A 20,625-nucleotide genomic window follows, 5' to 3' on the forward strand; every position below is an offset into this window, starting at 1 on the left:
TTCTTTAGGAAGCTCGCTTGATTAGGACTAATAATTTTGTCTAATAAAGGCTTGATTCTATTGACAATAATTTTTGTAATTATTTTATACATGGTGTTGCATAGCCCAATAGGTCTAAAGTTCTTTATATTTGAGGCATTGGCACATTTAGGGATGAGACTAAGATAAGTTTTGTTCATTTCCGGACTAATATAGTAACATTTAAACACGTTTTGATAGTACTCAATGACAGAGGGCACAACAATATGCCAATATTTCTGGTAAAAGAAGGGGTGTAGACCATCCGGGCCAGGGGCTTGAAAGACTTAATGGCGGCTTGGACTTCAGAGTCGTTTAATGGAGTTTTGAGATTAAGAATGTTTTGCTCCCTAGTGTTATCAGCAACTCTAAGTTGGGCAGTTGTATGACTAGAAGTGACAATATCCTTAAAATAAGAGAGTTATTAATATTGTTACCTCCAAACTTCTCAAAATATCATTAAAGTCACCACCAACTATCATTGTAAGAGTTGGAGATTATTCCATAGGTTTTTCCTATTTCCCAAGGCGTAGATTGTACTAAATAGCCATGGGGTGGCCAGGTTTCGAGAATACATGTATCCTCACATGAATTTCCTGAGTAGTTGTTGTAATTTCCTCAACTCTAAATAGGTCATCCATCCACATCATAACTATACGACCTGAGCGTCCTATGGCGGGAACCTCTATGTAATTGGTAAACCTCTACTAGATCTTTGTGGTCTTGCATTTTAGTTTCCAAGAGAACGACTAAGGTTGGTTTGTGAACTCCCAACAGTAACTTGCAGTGCCTTTTGGACTCTCCATTGTTAGCCCCCCTAATATTCCATTCATCAAATGGATTCGAGTTGGTTGGGGATTCTTCCATGAAATGGAAGTCATGAGTCAACTGTAGTTAATTTGGGAGCTCGTAATATCAGAGGTAGGTTCATTGGTAAGAGCAAAACTAGTTTCTTCATATAGTTTAAGTTTCTTAGTTGTGGGCGTCGATCGGTGGGGGTCTATTTTGATTTCGTCACTTTTGGAACACAACCGTTTGCCAGACATCCTCATCATGGCGTGCAAGTGATAGATCTAGTTGGAGATTCTTGTTCCTGTTCAAGTTTTGTGGGTTGTGTCTTTTATCATATAGGCACAATTTAATTGGGTATGTCCCAATCTGCCACATGCTTTGCACAAAATATCTTCTCCTTCATACAATAGTGTTTGCTTATGTCGTCCTATGTGTGTTTTGACTGGAGTTTCCATCGGGACCTCAATACAAATACAAGCATATCTTCCCCGTAAGCAGCGGCGGATGTACGTACAAGTATCGATTTTAAGGAGACGACCAACCAACCTTAGATCCAATCCTAGATAAAATGGTACAACTCAGTAGGAAGTTCCGGTAATCGAACCCAAATAGCCGATGAGGTAACTTTTGTCTCAGAGGCTGCCATTGATATGAAGTGCTTTTTGCATACTTTCCTCCTGAGGAAATTTCACTATGAAGTAGTCAAATCCCAAATCGACCAATAGTAATTCTTCACAAACCTTATACTGATGACTCATACGCTTCCCAAACTATTTGATAATAACAGAGAATTTCCAAGGAAGATACAACCTGTTTTTGTCTTCAGGGGTTAAAGTGATAGTGTCGTCATCCTCAGTGTCTTTGCCAGAATCGTTTTCCTTCAGAGTGAAAAATGAATGCAGTTTTTTGTTGTTTTTTAAATTCTTGAAAATTCCAAAATTCAACTTGAAGTTGAGTTTCAGAATTTTATGGTACTTGGATGAACAATCATCATCTAAAATTAAACCTAAGCATGGCAAGGGAACTACACTTGCACTATTACAACATCAATCATCATCCCCACTGCAGTGCCACAAGTGGAGTCTGGACCGGAGGATGTAAGCTAACCTTACCCCCACAAAGTAGAGAGGTTGGTTTCTGGGCCCTTTGTGGCACCCTGCTACAATTGATGAAGCAAATACTGAACATATGCAACGATTATGACATTGGGGGGATTTTCAGACACTTCCCAACATAACTGACTATTCAGATCAAAAACAAACTTCTCTACATCCATCAAGAAACAAAAAAATTGACGAAACAAAATCTGACGCTAGGACTGCATCTATTATTTGTCAACAAATGAGGACTCTGCAAGATCAATGGCACGGACAAGAGCTGCAGCTTTGTTTTCACATTCATTTTGCTCATCAGTGGGGTCACTATCAGCCACTATACCTGCTCCAGCTTGGAGATAAGCAATCCAATCTCGTCGCTTATCGACATCCTTGTACGAGTACATAGTATCATAACGCGTTCCAGTTGGAAATACAATGGTTCTCAAAGCTAAGGCAATGTCCATTTCTCCGGTAAAGGAAATGCCTCCAAATCCACCGCTGTATGGTCCACGCCTTGTGACTTCCAGCTGATCAATTAGCTCCATGGCTTTCACCTATACCAAGCAAGAGGCATGAATTATTTATGCCCCCTTCGTGAACACACAAAAAAATAAAACTATACAACTATAAATTCCTTCATGAAACACCTCAAAGCATATCAATAGTTCTTACAAGGTCCAGATGGATTGAACTTAAACACATAACTGCACCAATATTAGCTTCAGCCCTCAGCCCCCTTCGCCCCTCTTTACTTCCAGAAAACAATAAATGGTTCACTTGTTAACACTTGATGCAAAAGAGACTATATGCATAAACTTTCCGTTCAGGATAGGAGAATTGATTATCAATATCTCCACCAACTGATCAAATTCAGTGAAGTGGAAAAACCATATTTCCAAAGACTAGGGGCATCAGTTTGGCAACTTCCCATAACTTAGACATTAAGGTAGTAGAAAGCACCCAGAACTCAAACAACCGACACTGCCTTTTCAAATAATTATTATTGCAAAAGTACAAGATGATTGTAGAACCTTAGGCGCTCCACTAACGGTTCCAACAGGCAGGGCTGCACGCAGAGCATCCCAGCTACTCAAATGGTCGAGTAGCTCTCCAGTAACCTGCAAATTTTGGACAAAACAAAACCTTGTAACAAGCCAGACAAATCATTATATTTCACAACATTCAAGTCTTAGTGATGATTCTCTAACCACTGAAATATGTAAGAAAAGAAGTAACGTAATGTATAAGAACAAGTGTTAATTTGTAACTGGCATTTCTTTCAGGAAGCAAACTTTGTTGCACTCAGGTAACATACCTTATGCAAGTAACATGTAAGACTCCAATCAACGTAGAAGAATAGCTATAATTAAATACAACTCGTATGACAAGAACTCACCGTGGAGCTAATGTGCATGACATGGGAATACCGTTCAATGTTCATTAATTTCTCAACTTTCACTGAACCAGGCTTAGAGACCTGAATTAAGAATCGAAGTTAGTCAAAGATGATTGTACTGAAAGACGGCTTCAATAAAATGCTTACAAGGATTCTAATGTGAGAAGTTATCTAACAAATAAAATTCAGTAGGTACCTAGGAATTCAAATAAATAGAAGCTCATTGAGCAATAATGCCAACGCATAAAAGGAGAATGAATTGCCTAAACACTGTACCTAGGAATTCAAATAAATAGAAGCTCATTGAGTAATAATGCCAATGCATAAAAGGAGAATGAATTGCCTAAACACTGTACAATATATTAAGCACGTGCCTATTTATGCTGTCACCCTATCTTTTGTTTTGATTTCTGAAATCTTTGTATTTGTCTTGAATTTCTCTATCAAATTTTGGTCAAACTACCTAAAATTGATTGACCTGATCCGGTACAGATGCCACACCCACGTTGTGTCGACATTGGTGCGGCACCATAAGTGAAGAATCTACACAACTTAGTCCAAAACAAGAACAAGATCATTACATGACAGAGAATGAGATGCTACCTAAATATTGACAACATTAACATATATAATTAAAGGTCAATGTAGTCCAGAGGAAGTAGGATGATATCAAAAGTAGCAATAAGCAATGTGAAGATGAGAATTACAATCAACAACATGAGCAATTATTTTCAGTTGTCCAATTACTAGTCCAGATTCCAGATGTAGATTTATCGAATCTTGGCATATAAAAGATTATATACTACGCCTCTAATAATGCAAAAATTCCATTAACCTATAGAGAGAAATAAAAAAAAAAGGAAATTAGGAGTGTTAACCTTTCCAACATCATTTCTTCCCAAGTCAACCAGCATTATATGCTCTGCACACTGTTTCTCGTCGTGCAAAAGTTGATTTTCCAACATATAATCTTCCTCAAGTGTCTTACCTCTTCTAATAGTCCCTGCTAGGGGCCGATTGGTAACTGTTTTCTGGACCAAAAAAAAAAAGAACGGTTTTAGATCATTAGCAAAGTTGTTAATGGTAGACAAGATGACAGATGGAATTTGGGGTGAAATCGACATGTAATCTGCGAATTAGAATAGAGAACATCAGTTGATTTACCTTCTTCACTCGAGTAAGAATTTCTGGACTAGAAGCAACAAGTATACACCCCCGAGCCTGATCAGAACATATCCTTTGTGAGAAACCTAGGGAAATAGAATTTGAAGAGTCAAAGTTTCAAGGAAAATAGGCATACCTGTAGATAAGTCATATAAGGACTTGGATTTACGATTCTTAGTGCTCTGTATACTTCAAATGGATCTGCAAATGTTCGTCTTTCAAAACGTTGGCTAAGAACAATTTGGAAAATGTCCCCAGCAAGGATATGTTCCTTGGCCTTTAAAACAGCCTTCTGGTAGTCTTCGCTTGTCATGGTTGACTTTTTCAATGAAGTACCAAATAGGCTAGTATGAAGTTTTATTGACCCTGAAGCCAGCGTAGGACTAAAAGAAGAAACCAGTACAACAAAATGAATGAAAGGAAAGGAGCAGAAAATAAGATAATTATTATAGGAAGAGGAAGTGAAATTAACTTACGGTACAATATCATGTACTCTAGATAACAATGCTTCTAATCTGGTTGTACCATCATTGTAGGCCTCCTCTACTGAAGCAAACCTATCTAACCGCACCCAATGTATGACAAATGCTTTCTGGTATCAAGCAGAAATTTGAGTAATGGACCATAATACCTTGAAAAATAATTACCTTACTACTAGAAGTTGATCGTGAAAGTAATCATGTAAAGAAATGCACCTTATGCCTAAGCCAACACTAAAAGCTAACTCAATTCTAAAGCTAGCTCAAAGGGTGAGCATTGCCAAACAATAACTCATTTCCTCTACCAATGTGAGACACTTAACATCCCCCTCTCCTCCTCGTGACCAGGACACAACATCATCCGAAGCATGGACAACATACTATGGGTATCCAACATTGGGTAAACCAAGAATGTAAATGATCTAGCTCTCGTACCATGTTTAGAAATGGATCTAGGACATAACTCAACTTCAAAAGATAGCTCATAGAACGAGGATTTTCAAAGAACATATAAGAATAAAAATTGCCACAATCACCACCGATGTGGGATACTAACAACTCAAATCCATATATTCAAACCCAAAAAATTCAATGAAAAATAAAGAGAACAATCCATAATGAATGGCGAATATGCACGACAAATTGAAGAAATCTATCCAAGTACAAAAAGTGAAATCGAAGTGCTAATATTGAAGTACTTCAATGAGAGCTAAAGCATATGTTCATGAACCAGATAGGCCATAGGAAAAAAATAGGGTAATATAAATCTGGAAAACAAAATAAATTGAAGGTTTGTTGGGGACAGAAAATTAAACTACCTTTTCCACATGATCAAACACAATTACATCATCATAAAGGCCTAGATGAAGATCAGGAAGGTTCCTATCATCCATTGGAGCATTTGAGAAAGGTAGCTTCTTTTTCTCTACGTAACGCACAGTATCATATGAGAAAAAACCAACCCAACCTCCTGCAAAGGAAAAACTACAGCATTAGGTAGAGTTAAGTTACTCTCTTCTCAGATGAAATTTGTGTATAGACTATAGAGGTATCAATTGTCATATACACTCCGAAACCTTTGGGCCTAGTCTTATTCAACACATAATCTCTCTTCATCCTTCCCCCTTTCCAACTTTTGTTGATGTGGAATCTTACTTCATCCTAGATTTTTCAGATTAAATTCTTACTTTATTCAAGTATATGAAACTAGCATAATTTTCAATTATTACACTCCTTAAATTGATAGCGTAAATCAACAAGACAGTTCTCTTCCTCTTCCATTCTCCCACTATAAATTAGAGTTACTAATAGTTTTTCTTTATATGTATACCACCTTAAAATGGGATTCCATTTCACATCACTTCTTTCTGCTTCATGTTGTGGGAAATCAAAACCATTTAAATGTCTCTTGAATTACTCTGTCACAATAACTAATAAACAAATTATTTTTATTTTTTTTAGATTTTATCCTTCCCTTTTCTTCAATGGAAAGGTAATGATTTTATTATCCTGAAGGTATGTATAAGAGTTTTACATCAACAGAATGAATGCACTGTACTCATTCTCAAAAAAAAAGAATGGATGCACTGTACTACTGTTTGATTTAATGATATAATACTTTTCTATGATAACGTCTTAACAAGTAAACTATAATTAATACTATTATCACACAGAAAAAAATCATTCAGCTTACAATTGTTCTTTTCTACTTTGAAAACAATTTTTTTTTAAAAAAAGCATCTCTAATTGAAGAAGACTCACTTTACAAATCCAAAAAAAAAAAGTGGAGAAAACGAAAATGGATAGACTATAGAGATTGTCCATTCCAGCTACTTAAAGCAAGTTCAATGCTCCTGGCATGAGACACTGAACTACAAAGATAACGAGGAGCATTTACTAGATTTGTCAGTGAAGCAGTAGATGATTCATTGACTCAAGCTAGATTAGTATTAATGCTAATAAACTCAAGCAGTTGAAGTATAATTTATTACCACAAAATGCTTCAGGAAGCTCATTTATGCATTGAGGTTTCCATTTTTCCATAATCCTACGAGGAATGCTCATTGGATCTTCCTCAAATTCCTCTGTTCTGCTTCCTTCAAGGTGATCCATAATTGTCACCATGTTCTCTTTTGCAACAATTTCCATTGTTGGCTGGGCCCCAATCACACTGTATCGACCCTAGCATAATTAACTCATCAACAAACATAGCAAGGTGTAATCAAGCAAGTAACATGTTTGATTGTTCAGAATTGTGCCGACGCAGGTAGTGCAGGTAATGAGAATACAAGCATCAATAATTCCCTATGTGCTCTTTGTGAATCTCACTACTCCCTCCTTCCTGAAGAGGACTTCAGTATCACTATTTTGGGACAAAAGAAGTTTCAAGATTTGGCAACTGAAACAATTTGAACTATTTTTAACTATATTAAGTTGTGAGTTATAGTACTTATACATGATTTCTGAATATATTAATTTCATTTCAAACCCATCATTCGTTTAAAGTTGGAGCAATGTAATTTCCTTTGACTATTCCAGTTTCAATCAAGGAACTAAATGGAGGTAGAACAAAGAGCTTACAACATTAGAAGCTTTCAAACCAGGCTCTACAGACTCGAACAAGAAGCTCGGAGCTTCCCTATCATCTTCTTTCACTAGACAGCGGTAAGCAAGGACCGGAGTTAAGTGATCGGAGAATATAGACCTGTAGAGGGGGATCAAATTCCCATGCTTGGCAGCCTCCTTGAACTTCACTGAATCGTCCACTACACAAACTAAACCATCTCAGAACCAGAAAGCACCCAAAAGTTACCATCATGAAATTAATGTCCAGCAAATTAAGTAAGTGAATAGATATGCACTGTTGACAGTAGAACACAACAAATGCCCTCGACTCTGTCTATATATATTACTTCATATTTTTTATTCAACTCCTAAATGGGGGAGTCAAATCTTGAGGTAAGCTCCTTTCTTGGTTGATTCCAAAAGTAAATGCACTCATTTAGAGGAGAGGGGTGCAACTTGACATTCTACGCATTCAATGATAAGTTCAAGTTGATGGCCACATAGGATCAAGAAATGCATCAGTAATCTGTCCCCAAGGGCGGATCTACATGGAGTTCAGGGGTTCTGATAAAAATTACACTGTGTATATAGGATCAAATCTGTAGTTTATGTGTATATATTTAACATTGAACCCCCTCAACAAAGTAAGGGGCTTGGTTCAGCGGCTATGGGGGTTCAGAGCTTAGTAGGCGCGTGGGTTCGAATCTGGCTAGTAACATTTTTCAATGTTTTAGCTTCAGCGTTTATTGTTTTCTCTAAATAAATGAAACGTTTCTTCTTTGTTATAATTGTCTCAGTGCTAATCATGTTTTATTTTTATTTATTCATTAAGCCTAATTATTAATTGCTTAATTAAATTAGTGATTGAAATCTGGTACAATGAAGAGCTAAGCTATATATTTTGGTTCCTTGCTTGTTCAATTCTCCCAAGTTCTAACTAACTCTTTACTTTACGATTCAATAGAAATCAAGTGTAGCCTCTCATATGTGATTTAACATGCTTATTTGTCAGCACTATTTAGCATTTTTTTAAACCTCCTCAACGGAAATCTTGGATCTACCACTGTCTACACCTACCTACTAAAAATCCTGAATCCGCCTCTAACAGTTGAAAGTAAGGTTTTTGAAAAATACATATTAATGCTAAAGTTTCAGAAAAGCAGAAAAGGCAATGACTTAAACTTTTGGATTCATTTCAAAATCAAATATATAGAGTTAAGATTTATTTATTTTTTTGAACAAAAAACATTAATGCCAAATATATAACTGAGTAAGCAATGCAGCAGAATCTGAACAAGCCGAATTAAAATCCTAGAACTATCTCTGAATTCAATAACTGAGATTTCAACTAATTAAATATCTAGGTAAGTAACTACAGCAGTAAAATTCATAAAATTCTGGATCCATCACTGAATTAAACAAGCACAAAGATTACCTAATGAAGGAGGAGAAAGGGCAGCGGAGCATTTGAGAATCCGAAGTCGAGCAGCCGCTACAGGGGAACTAGAGAAAGAGAGCGAAGTGGCCCGGTGACCGGAGAAAATGGAGAAGCGGTGACCGGAGCCGGAGATAACCGGTCGGTGCTGAGATACGGCTAGGGTATTCATGAGTGTTTACAGCATTTGAGCTTTGAAAAAATGGAGAAAAAATGGAATGACAGTTATATGTTGGGGAATTTGCAGTATGAGTGTATCAGTTTGTAGGTTTTAGGTATTTGGTGAATTAAATGTGAATTTTTTTGGCAAATATAGACAGACCCCACTTACTAAATATCAGTCAAATGTAATATAATTACTCCTTCCGATCCACTTTTATTTGTCGTGTTGTATTTTTTCAAAAACTAATTTAACTAACTTTTAAAGTCAAATTAAATTACGTTAATTCAAAAACTCTCTGTTTTGCTTATACGATACGAACACGTACTATTGAATCACAACCATTGGTTTTGTTAGATACATTATCAAAAGCGATACACAAATTGCAATTTTTTGCATATCAATATAATAAAAAAAATATGTAATAAAATGTTAGTCAAAGTTCTTATAGTTTGACTCTAAAAAAAGAAATTGTGACAATTAAAAGTGGTCGGGAGGAATATTTATTTTAAATCATATTTTTGTTCATTTGATTTTCACATTAATTATTTATATTTAGTTATTTTTTTTCTAAAAAATGGACTGACATTATTTGAAATCTCCTAAAAATATAGAAATAGAGTGATAATAAGAAGTGTAATAAACAATTATATTTAGTCAATTGATAAATTATTAAAAATACACAAAAAAAAAAATTGAACAATATTAACGAGTAAGATTACATATAACATGAAATGTAGTTAATTTTTTAATTGAGTGTGTTCTTTTAAAGAAAATATATATATATTGCTTAAAGCAATTATATNAAAAAAGAAATTGTGACAATTAAAAGTGGTTGGGAGGAATATTTATTTTAAATCATATTTTTTGTTCATTTGATTTTCACATTAATTATTTATATTTAATTATTTTTTTTCTAAAAAATGGACTGACATTATTTGAAATCTCCTAAAAATATATAGAAATAGAGTGATAATAAGAAGTGTAATAAACAATTATATTTAGTCAATTGATAAATTATTAAAAATACACAAAAAAAAAAATTGAACAATATTAACGAGTAAGATTACATATAACATGAAATGTAGTTAATTTTTTAATTGAGTGTGTTCTTTTAAAGAAAATATATATATATTGCTTAAAGCAATTATATTATAAGAAATTTAATGTCTTTTCAAGACATTTTATAAATGTCTCATAATTATTAGTATTTATTTTAAAACATATAAGTTCAAAATTGTATTCTTGTTTATTTTCTTGAGGAAAAAAAACACATACATAGTAGTATGAACAAAACTGTATGTAATTTTGATCATCGATTACATTTAAAGAAAATTTAATTGAAAATTTTAGAATCCATACTTACTTTAGTTTACTATATTGTGTATCATTAAGTATAAACATAATTTTAATTAGAGAAATATTTATTTATTATTATTTGCATGGAGTTTAATCGTCTGCTACAATAGAAAGTCATATTATATGAAAATTAAATATTTTTTATCACATAATGTATATCTTAATTATGTATTATTTTATTTTACATATCTTAAAATTATGTAATCTAGTTTATCACTTTAATTAAGTAATTTTATTAATTATATGGTTAAATAAATTTAAATTACATACTTCGATATTTTTAAATATAATTTAAAATATTTTTCAATGATAGTCAAATTCACAGTACTTTAAATACGGTATAGAACTTATAAAAATTATATCGTTCATAATTGTTGACCATAATTAATACCAACCTAAAGATTACACGTTGTAACTATTAAAGTAATTATTGTCATAATTTTCTTGTACTCAAAATATATTAATTATGCCAAAATTGAAACATAAAAAAAAATATTAGCTATATTATTTAACTATTTTTATAATTTTTTTCTACAAATTATAGCAAAAATATTTTTTTAGTTATAATATTTTGTTTGAAATAATTTATTATGACTAAAGATCACTATTGTTGAAATAATTTTTGTCACGAGGCAAACTTATGATCAGCTAAAAAATTATTATAGCAAAAAATCTATTTAGATCACTAATTGTTGCCATAAATTTTAAAACTTGAAGTAAAAATATTTATTTAGTCGCAATATTTTTCTCCGTCACTTGCCTCCTCTTATATTTTTGTTACAAAACAATTATTATGAAATTGAGCTAGTATTTTTTATGATTAATCAATTCTAATTTTATTATCATAATTTTTTTTTAAATAGAGGTAGGTGGAGATCGAAAGATCTAAGATAGGGAAATGGAAGAATATTTTGGATAAGTTTTATTAATGATATCGAACTTTGAGTTTATCAAACGAGAAAATTACTTTCTTTCTTTTTTTGTTATACAATTGTCATTTAACATTAAAATTTACTACAAAAACAACTTTTTATTACACGGAAATATTCTATCTTTAAAGTTTATAATGAAAAAAAAACATTTTTAGGAGGAGTCTGTGAAATTTTTGCTATAAAAATGAGTATATTAATAAGGAAAAAATAGTCGCACCGTATTTTCTTTAAATATTTGATTATAATGCTTTAACATTATGTATAGAAATCAAATTTTACGGAAAAACAAATGTAATATTGTATACACCAACAAGTTTTGTGTTACGAAGAGAAATACTAAAAAATATTTTTAAAACTATCGTGAATATATGCTCTCCATTTTATTTTACTTGGCTCATATACTAAAAAAATATGTTTCAATCTATTCGTCATTTTCATAAATTAAGAGAATTTTATTATATATTCATCATACTGTCCTTAGTGTTAAAGATCTATAAAAAGTAGTAGAAATCAAATCTAGTATTTCAAAGCATCACTAATAAAATTAATTTAGTAAAATAAGTATTTAGTTTAAAAAAAAATTAAAGGGTGCTTCAAGTCAATAAGGCCAAGTAAAAAAAGAACAGATGGAGTAATTAACTTATTTTGGAGCTTATATAATATTTTTTTGGTATAAAATATTAAAATTCACGTGAAAATTATTTTTTAGTTAACTTAGTCAAAATTGAAAGGAAAAAAAAGCCAAAGTTAAATGACTTTTAAGTGACCAATATAACTTTTGTGTGATAACTTTTAAAGTCTAATGACTTTTGGTTAAGAAAAAAATTCTTAAAAAAATTGTGTGGTAATTTTGAAATAGAATTACTTTATATAATAATAATAATAATAATAATAAAAGATCTGATAAAGGGATAATTGTATATAATAGCAAATTATTAATTCAAATTAAATGATATAACCATAGTTTGATTTAATTGTACCCCATAGCAAACTGTTGCTATTTCGTCTTTCTCCTGGTGATCTCGCTCACCACTTTCGTTCTCTCCCTTGCCTCTCTTGCTTTTATACAAACGCAAATGTATAAAATGCGTTTGTGTTTGTATAAAACAAGAGAAAATTGTATATATACATATATTTTCGTTCCCCTCTATCCCCTCTCCCAGATTTTGCTCGCCACTCTCCCAAATCTCGCTCGCTCACTCGCCTCTCTCACTTTATACAAAAACACAAATGTATAAAATGCGTTTGTGTTTGTATAAAGCGAGAGAAAATTGTATATATACATATATTTTCGTTCCCCCCTCTCCCCTCTCCCAGATCTCACTCGCCACTCTCCCAGATCTCGCTCGCTCACTTGCCTCTCTCACTTTATACAAACACAAATGTATACATTGCGTCTGTGTTTGTATATACAAATACAAATGCATATATTTTCTTTCTATACACTTATGATTATACAAATACGATCTTCCCTGCCCAGTTTTGTTTTGTCTTTCTCTCTTTCTCACTTTATACAAACACAGATTATACAATTGATCTTTTGTATATGTATACCAAAGCAGATTATACAACTGCTTTCTTTTGTATATGTATAGCGAAATATACATATTTTATGTTTGTTATGGAGCGCAATTATGCAAACTATAGTTATAACGTACAAATATGATTTTTATGTTTGTTATATGTGAAAGTTGCTCTATGATAAATTCAAAACTAGATTAACACTCTTAGGCTTTATCTTAAAATATCTAAATATGGTAGGTATTTGATGGAATATGGAAAGAAAAACAAAGAGAAAAAAAGAGTGGATTATGAGATTTAAAAGAAGGTGAAGTGAGAAGATGTGGTGGTTCTTACATTTAACTAGTCAATCCAATATTTATTTGACTATAATTTTTTTATATATTTTTAAAAATATTTTTAATCATTAATATTGTAATTTATATTTTTTTTGTATAATTTTTAAATATATATATTATTATTAAAATTTTCTTACTTAAATGATAATAATACACAGTAGGGTAGTGATTATATTAAGATTTAACTAACACTAAACTCTATAAATAGTCACTTAAAATTTTTGAGACTATTACTAACTATCGTAATTAAAAAATTAACTATACATTGAAAATTAAAATATTTAAATTGAAATAAATCATTAAATTTTAATTCAAATTAAGTAATAAAGATATTAAATTAATCATTTTTAAATTCCTTGTGAGTTGGGGAAATAACAATTATGGTCATTTTCTGGCCACAAAATTAGGGTCATTTAGTAGCTCTCATAATTATAAAGGAATACAGTATATGTTTAAATAAATGTCAATGTAAAATCATGGTATGATAACTTATTTATTGAGATTATGATAATTTAATATCATTTGAATCCATAAAGATAAGCAATCATAGTTTAATTAAACACAAACACTCAATAAATCATACTCTCTTTAATTTTAAAATATATGTGTTTTTAAAATCTCTCTTTCAAATTATTTTTATGAATAAGTATATATGTACCGTTTATGGTAAATATACCTTTAAATTTTGTGATTTAAAAACATGATGTATCCCTCATTAAAAATGCGTATATATACATTTGACTTTTAACAAATAATATAATATTTATCCGTTATCTATGCTAGTCAATTATTGGTATAGTTAATGAATGCAAGCTTCCATGGATATGATATGTTCTCCTGTTACTTTCAATGAGTCATGTAGACATCGTATAATAGATGTTTAGATCATGACATCAAGTTTGTAATATAGTAAAAAGGAAATAAATCGGTATCATATATTGTATTTGTATTATTAAGGCTGATAATTTAGCTTAATTGATACTAAATCAGTATATATATATATATACTGTATTGGTATCATAAATGTTTCTTGTTTAGAAATTACTCATTAGTCAATGATACTGTAAGAGTGGATGACTTAACCGATCGGGTTAAGATCAAACTTTATGTACTCACTAGTGGTTTATCTTTGTTATGTATGCCTTATACCCGATAAAGTATTATATGATGACTTAGCTGGTAGTATTGAGATATCAGACTCTATGTGCATATTACATGGTAATTTATGTCGATTATACTATTAAATTCCTATAACGAACTCATGAATGAAGAACAACGTTATGATGTGGATCCCTTGATTCTTCCATGTTACGATTACAATTCTATTGGTTGACCCATTTTCTCTCTTGTTATATTTTATGTTTCATTTTTCTACTTAACATACATAATAATTTCATTTGTACTTATGTCTTTTTTATTAGGGGCACTACATTTTAAATAATGTACGCAAACAAGCGATCGAGAACCATGTTAGGTTCTTCACAACCTGCTTTCGATGAGCCCCGTTTTGCTTTTATGGCCTAGTTTTATATTCAACATTCCTAATATTTTGCTTAAAGATATGTTAGGTGCCTACTTGGTAAACAATATCCACTCACGTTAGAAGTTTTATACATGGTCAGTTAGTATACTCATATGACATGTATTCTAATTTTGATTTTCATGTCACTTCATGAATTTAAAATTATGATTTATGAAAGATACTTTATTTACAAGACTTATTATTCTTTTATGTTTTTATTTCAAATTATGCATTCCTCTCATGTCTAGATGTATGACCTATGTTCATGCCATATTATGAGTTTATTCAGGCTTTCATCTATGGTGTAAGCTCGAGACCTATGAAAAGCTTAATAGTAGAGTCTTAGATTAAGTGTTCTTGAGAGCTTATAAAATTCTGTATAATAAAGTCTTAATTATTTGAGGAAATGTTACCCTTTGAGTAAGCCTTGAGAATTGATTCATGGTAACTTCCATGAACATACATTTACATTCTGAATTTGAGAGGTCCACAATCAAACATTCAAACTGTCATTATTTGGTAAATAGTGGATTAGTGGTTATTGATCATTTTATTATATCATATGATATAATACAAAGTCCAATAAAATGTTAATAATAAGGTGGTTCAATGTTTGCCACGTGTCAACTCCTCTATCACATATTCCAAGATGAGCTCTCATCCATTTCTTCTTTTTCCAACTAAAAGCTAAAATAGGCTCTTATAAATTGAAGCAAAATTGAAAGTCAACAAATGAATAGTAGGAAATCAAGTGGTAGTAGAGTCAAAATTACAATTTTCATTTTAGTGATACAATATTAATTCTCTAAGTGTGTGTTCAGTTTTAAGCTCTTATGAGGACTCATTTATTTATTTAAGCTATTATAACGATACACTCTGAATACAAGTTTTTCGTCAATGGTGAATCTATTATATTTATTTTTTTATTCGAATATGAAATTGATAATATAATCGAGCTCATGCTATATATTAAAAAACCACTAGTTTCTCATTGAAATTATCCACTGAAAAATATTTAGTGTCAATTTCCACATATATTTTGATTGAATCAGTTAGAAAAGAAAAAATAATTGTGTTTTCATACGAAAAAATTAGGAAGTGTTGTTTCAGTATATCAGCAATAATCTGTCTCTTATCATGCATTTTCTTAGTGAGTTGGTTCAATGAAAAATAGGTGGAAAAAAAATATTTCATAACGTAAATTTCACATTATTAATTCATGATGGAAAAAACCTTTGTTTCTAATAGTATCATACGGATGGACTATAAAATACAAAGGGGAACGGATAAGCCACTTGTGGAGAACTCATGCCACAAAACAATTTCATTTAACAAGATATATTACCTACCCTAGCAATATTGGTACTTGCCCCTTTATTGATTCCATCAATTCCTATACAAAAATTCAAGAAATATTTCCAGTGGCTTCTTTGAACCTTTTTGTTCCTCCAATTGCAACTACTACACAAAGAAGAGTAGTATATACTAGAGCCACATCAACAAAAAGTTCTGGTGGAAGTAGTAGTGAAGAGAAATCAATTTTGGATTTTGTCCTTGGGGCATTACAAAAGGAAGACCAATTATTAGAGACTGACACTACAAAAAAACCTCAAATTGCCAACAGATTTTCCTAACAACTTTAGTTGATTAGTATTTTACTAACAAATTACCAACATATTTCTAACCGAATTATTTTTGAAAACTTAACAACGAAATTCTAACAGATTACCAACCAAAATATTACCAACAAAATATTTTAGTTGGTAAATACGGCGGGAAAAAATGGCGCCAAATTTAGTAACTTTTTATTAATGGATTACCAACTGAAATATTACTAACGCACTTCTTTTGTTAGTAATATTACCAACGAAGTTTATATCGGTTAGTAAATATGACAAAAAATTTGTTTATATAATTTATTAACAAATTACCGATGAATTACTAACAAACCATTTACCAACGGCAATATTTTGTTGCTAAATTACCAACCAAATATAAATGTGTTGGTAAATTAGTAACGAAATGTAATTTGTTGGTAAACTTGCCAACAAATATCTAATTAGTTGGAAATTTTGCTGACGAATAAAGATTGCAGTTTGTAAATTACTAACATAATTTAAATAGTTGGTAATATACCAACCGATCATTAATCCATTGGTAATATTTACCAACATATTATTTTTTAGTTGGTAATATTACATATGAATGTTTAGTTGGATAGTAACTATTACCAACTGTGATAAAATTTATCGGTAAATTATTAAATTACTAACTGATATTTGAATAGTTGGTAAATTTACCAATTGAGAAGTTAAATTGTTTGGTGAATCATCATCTAGTGTTGAAACAAAAGTAAATATTAGATAAAAATCTTGAAGAAGCTGAAGGTGAATTTTTTTCCAGTGCACTAACGATGAAGAAGATGAAAATGTGGTTAAGAATATGGACGCTCATTGAGATGAACAAAATAATGACGCCTTATATGATTATGAATCTGAGAAAATGGAGTATTTAAAGGTGTTAGTGATGATGAGAAAGCAATTGATCACCCAATGGAAAAGTAAGGTCATTTTGACCAAAAATGACATTCCGGAGCTAACCGCGATGACCAAAAATGACTTTGCTCAATATCTATTAAGGTTTAGCCAAAATTTGACTTTGGTCAATATTTTTGGTAAACGTGCTCGGATTAGAATTCCATAGTGTGATTAGCTTTATGGAACACCATTTTTTATCTAATAGAACGGTTTGTTCGGGTTTTGAGGTTTTTATTTTCAGTTAGTGCCGTTAGGCATTTTAACTTTTAACTTTTGGCCAAAAATTTGATTTTGCTTGACATTTTTTGTAAACGTGGTCAGATGAGAATTTCGTCGGCATTGTTAGCTTCGGAAGGTCATTTTTTATCCAATAGGATGGCTGATTTAGGTTTTGAGGCTTCCATTTTCAGTTTGTGTTGCTAGGCGTTTTAACTTTTAAATTTTGGCCAAAATTTAGATTTGGTCAATGTTTTTGGTAAATGTGCTAAGATTAAAATTCCATTAGCGCGGTTAGCTTTGGAAGGTCATTTTTAGTCTAGTAGGATGGTTGGTTCGGGTTTTGAGGCTTTTATTTTCAGTTTGTGTTGTTAGACGTTTTAACTTTTAAGTTTTGACCAAAATTTAAATTTGGTCAATATTTTTTAGAAACGTGCTCAGATTAAATTTCATCAGATCGTTAGCTTCAGAAGGTCATTTTTGGTCTACTAGGATGGTTGGTTTGGATTTTGAGGCTTTTATTTTCAGTTTGTGCCGTTAGGCTAAAACTTTTAACTTTTGGCCAAAATTTGACTTTGCTTAACATTTTTTGCAAACGTGCTCAGATGAGAAATCCATCAGAGGGATTAGCTTTGAAATTTCATTTTTTGACTAATATGATTGTTGGTTCGGGTTTTGAGGCTTTCATTTTCAGTTTGTGCCATTAGGCATTTTAACTTTTAAGTTTTGGCAAAAATTTAACTTCGGTCAATATATTTGGTAAACGTCAGATGAGAATTCTTTCAGCATAGTTGTATCTGGAAGATTATTTTTTTTTCTAATAGGAATGTTCGTTTGGTTTTGAGGGTTTCGTTTTCAGTTTGTTCCGATAGGTGTTTTAACTTTTAACTTTTGGCCAAAATTTGACTTTGGTCAAAATTTTGGCAAAGGTGCTCAAATGAGAAATTTGTTAGTGTGGTTGGCTTTGAAATATTGTTTTTGGTCTAATAGGATTGTTGGTTCAGATTTTGAGGCTTTTATTTTCAGTTTGTACCGTTAGGTGTTTGTTTTAACTTTTAAGTTTTGGCCAAAATTTAGATTTGGTCAATATATTTGGTAAACGTGGTCAATTGAGAATTCCATCAGTGTAGTTGTGTTCGGAATGTCATTTTTTGTCTAATAGGATGGTTTGTTCCGGTTTCGAGGTTTTCATTTTTAGTTTGTGTCGTTAGGCGTTTTAACTTTTAACTTTTGGCCAAAATTTGACTTTGCTTAACATCTTTCGTAAACATGCTCAGATGATAATTTCGTCAGTGCAGTTAGCTTTGAAAGATCATTTTTTATCCAATAGGATGGTTGGTTCAGGTTTTGAGGCTTTTCCTTTTTCAGTTTGTGTTTTTAGGCGTTTTATCTTTTAAGTTTTTGCCAAAATTTAGATTTGGTCAATATTTTTGGTAAATGTGCTAAAGATTAAAATTTCATCAGCGCGGTTAGCTTTGGAAGGTCATTTTTGGTCTAGTAGGATGGTTGGCTCGGGTTTTGAGGATTTTTTTTCAGTTTGTGTTGTTAGACGTTTTAACTTTTAAGTTTTGGCAAAAATTTAACTTCGGTAAATATATTTGATAACGTGGTCAAATGAGAATTCCATCAGCGTAGTTGTGTTCGAAAGGTCATTTTTTTGTCTAATAGAATGTTTGGTTTTTGTTTTTAGGTTTGTGCCGGTAGGCCTTTTAACTTTTAACTTTTGTTTGAATTTGGTCAATTTTTTTGTTAAATGTGCTCAAATGAGAAATCTGTCAGTGGGCGTAGCTTTGAAATTTCATTTTTGGTCTAATTTGATTGTTGGTTCGGGTTTTGAGGCTTTCATTTTCAGTTTGTGCCGTTTGGTGTAACTCTTTTATGTTTTGGCCAAAATTTGACTTCGGTCAACAGTTTTGGTAAACATGCTCGAATGAAAATTTTATCAATGCGGTTAGCTCGGGAAGGTCATTTTTTGTCTAATAGGATGGTTGGTTTGACTTTTGAGGCTTTCGTTTTCTGTCTGTGCCGTTAGACGTTTTATCTTTCAAATTTTAGCCAAAATTTGACTTTGTAAAAAGAAATTGTAAAGGTGCTTGGATTAGAATTTCGTCAGTGCGGTTAGCTCCGGAAAGTTATTTCTGGTCTAATAGGATGGTATGTTCGTGTTGTACGAAGAAGTAGTAGAGACCTCTTTCTTTTGATTTAAGTCTACAATTGAGATGAACGTGTCTATTGAAATATGTGTATTACTATTAATATCCTTAATTTAATATCATGTACGAACTTTAAAAAAATTAGCTATAAATCTTTATTAGACCTAATTTGTATTTAGAGAAAAGCTCCAATATGTTATCGAACTATTAGAAATGACTCATTTAGTCAACACAAAATATCTACAATTCATGGATACGCAAATATATTTTATTGGAAAGTTAATTAAACTAGTTGATATATATATCAACATTATCAACATTGTATCCACATTGGATCTCACTCATTCGTGTCCAATTAAATTAACTATATCAAATAAATTAGGATAAAAAAAAGTACGAAATATTTTTTATCTAAGTTTTCACCCTTATTTTTTTTTAAAAAAACACCCACTTAACATATATTATAACTTAGTAGAGGGAATTTTAATAAATAATATAGAAACAAAAAGAGAAAACAAAAATTGATGTCCAAAAAGAGCAACAAAAACGCAGGCATATTTTTTATTTAAGTTTTCACCCTTATATTTTTTTTTTAAAAAAACCCCACTTCATAAATTATAACTTAATAGAGGGAATTTTATTATTAAGTAATATAGAAAGAAAAAAAAGAAAATAAAAATTGATGTCCAAATAGAGCAACAAAATCGCAGGCGGAATAGACAAGAACAACAATCAGCTCACTTGGTTCTTCACTAAGCTGAATGAACAAGAAAAAAATTCATCAAGAATTCCCTATGCTTAGCTAGATCGAACTGGGTAATCTTCTTACTCATCTATTTTCTAAGTTCCACTACATATCAATGATAGATCTCCTCTCAAGAGTGGAACATATTCAGCTACAAATTGCCTAAGTTTTCATCTCAAGCTCTAATCCCCAACAG

The 20,625-nt window shown here is 31.5% G+C and overlaps 1 protein-coding gene across 3 annotated transcripts; it reads right to left on the bottom strand.

Moving 5' to 3' along the window:
• Positions 1–1,785: 1,785 nt before the first annotated feature.
• Positions 1,786–9,133, bottom strand: LOC125852872 (anthranilate synthase alpha subunit 1, chloroplastic-like). Of its 3 annotated transcripts, none has more exons than XM_049532552.1 (11): positions 8,947–9,133; positions 7,527–7,711; positions 6,938–7,127; positions 5,765–5,916; positions 4,944–5,059; positions 4,604–4,850; positions 4,468–4,524; positions 4,182–4,334; positions 3,304–3,384; positions 2,939–3,025; positions 1,786–2,461 (listed from the first exon to the last, which is right to left on the bottom strand). In XM_049532552.1, exons 1-11 carry the CDS (start codon positions 9,116–9,118, stop codon positions 2,138–2,140), a joined length of 1,764 nt encoding a protein of 587 aa, XP_049388509.1. In that variant the 5' UTR covers positions 9,119–9,133; the 3' UTR covers positions 1,786–2,137. The 3 variants fall into 3 exon arrangements, with proteins under 3 accessions (XP_049388509.1, XP_049388508.1, XP_049388510.1); XM_049532551.1 differs by having other exon boundaries at positions 7,527–7,720; XM_049532553.1 differs by lacking the exon at positions 8,947–9,133 and having other exon boundaries at positions 6,938–7,116.
• Positions 9,134–20,625: the final 11,492 nt, after the last annotated feature.

This window comes from Solanum stenotomum, unplaced genomic scaffold (genome assembly GCF_019186545.1).
Source record: "Solanum stenotomum isolate F172 unplaced genomic scaffold, ASM1918654v1 scaffold6331, whole genome shotgun sequence".
NCBI classification, from domain to species: domain Eukaryota; kingdom Viridiplantae; phylum Streptophyta; class Magnoliopsida; order Solanales; family Solanaceae; genus Solanum; species Solanum stenotomum.

What these genes read in the sequence shown, in the direction of transcription:
- LOC125852872 (XM_049532551.1), bottom strand. Translation starts at nt 9,118, where the DNA reads ATGAATACCCTAGCCGTATCTCAGCACCGACCGGTTATCTCCGGCTCC. An exon ending in TGTTTGATCATGTGGAAAAG is followed by an intron (nt 5,060 to 5,764) that starts GTAGTTTAATTT and finishes GCTTGATACCAG; the next exon opens with AAAGCATTTGTCATACATTG. An exon ending in CTTATATGACTTATCTACAG is followed by an intron (nt 4,525 to 4,603) that starts GTATGCCTATTT and finishes TGTTCTGATCAG; the next exon opens with GCTCGGGGGTGTATACTTGT.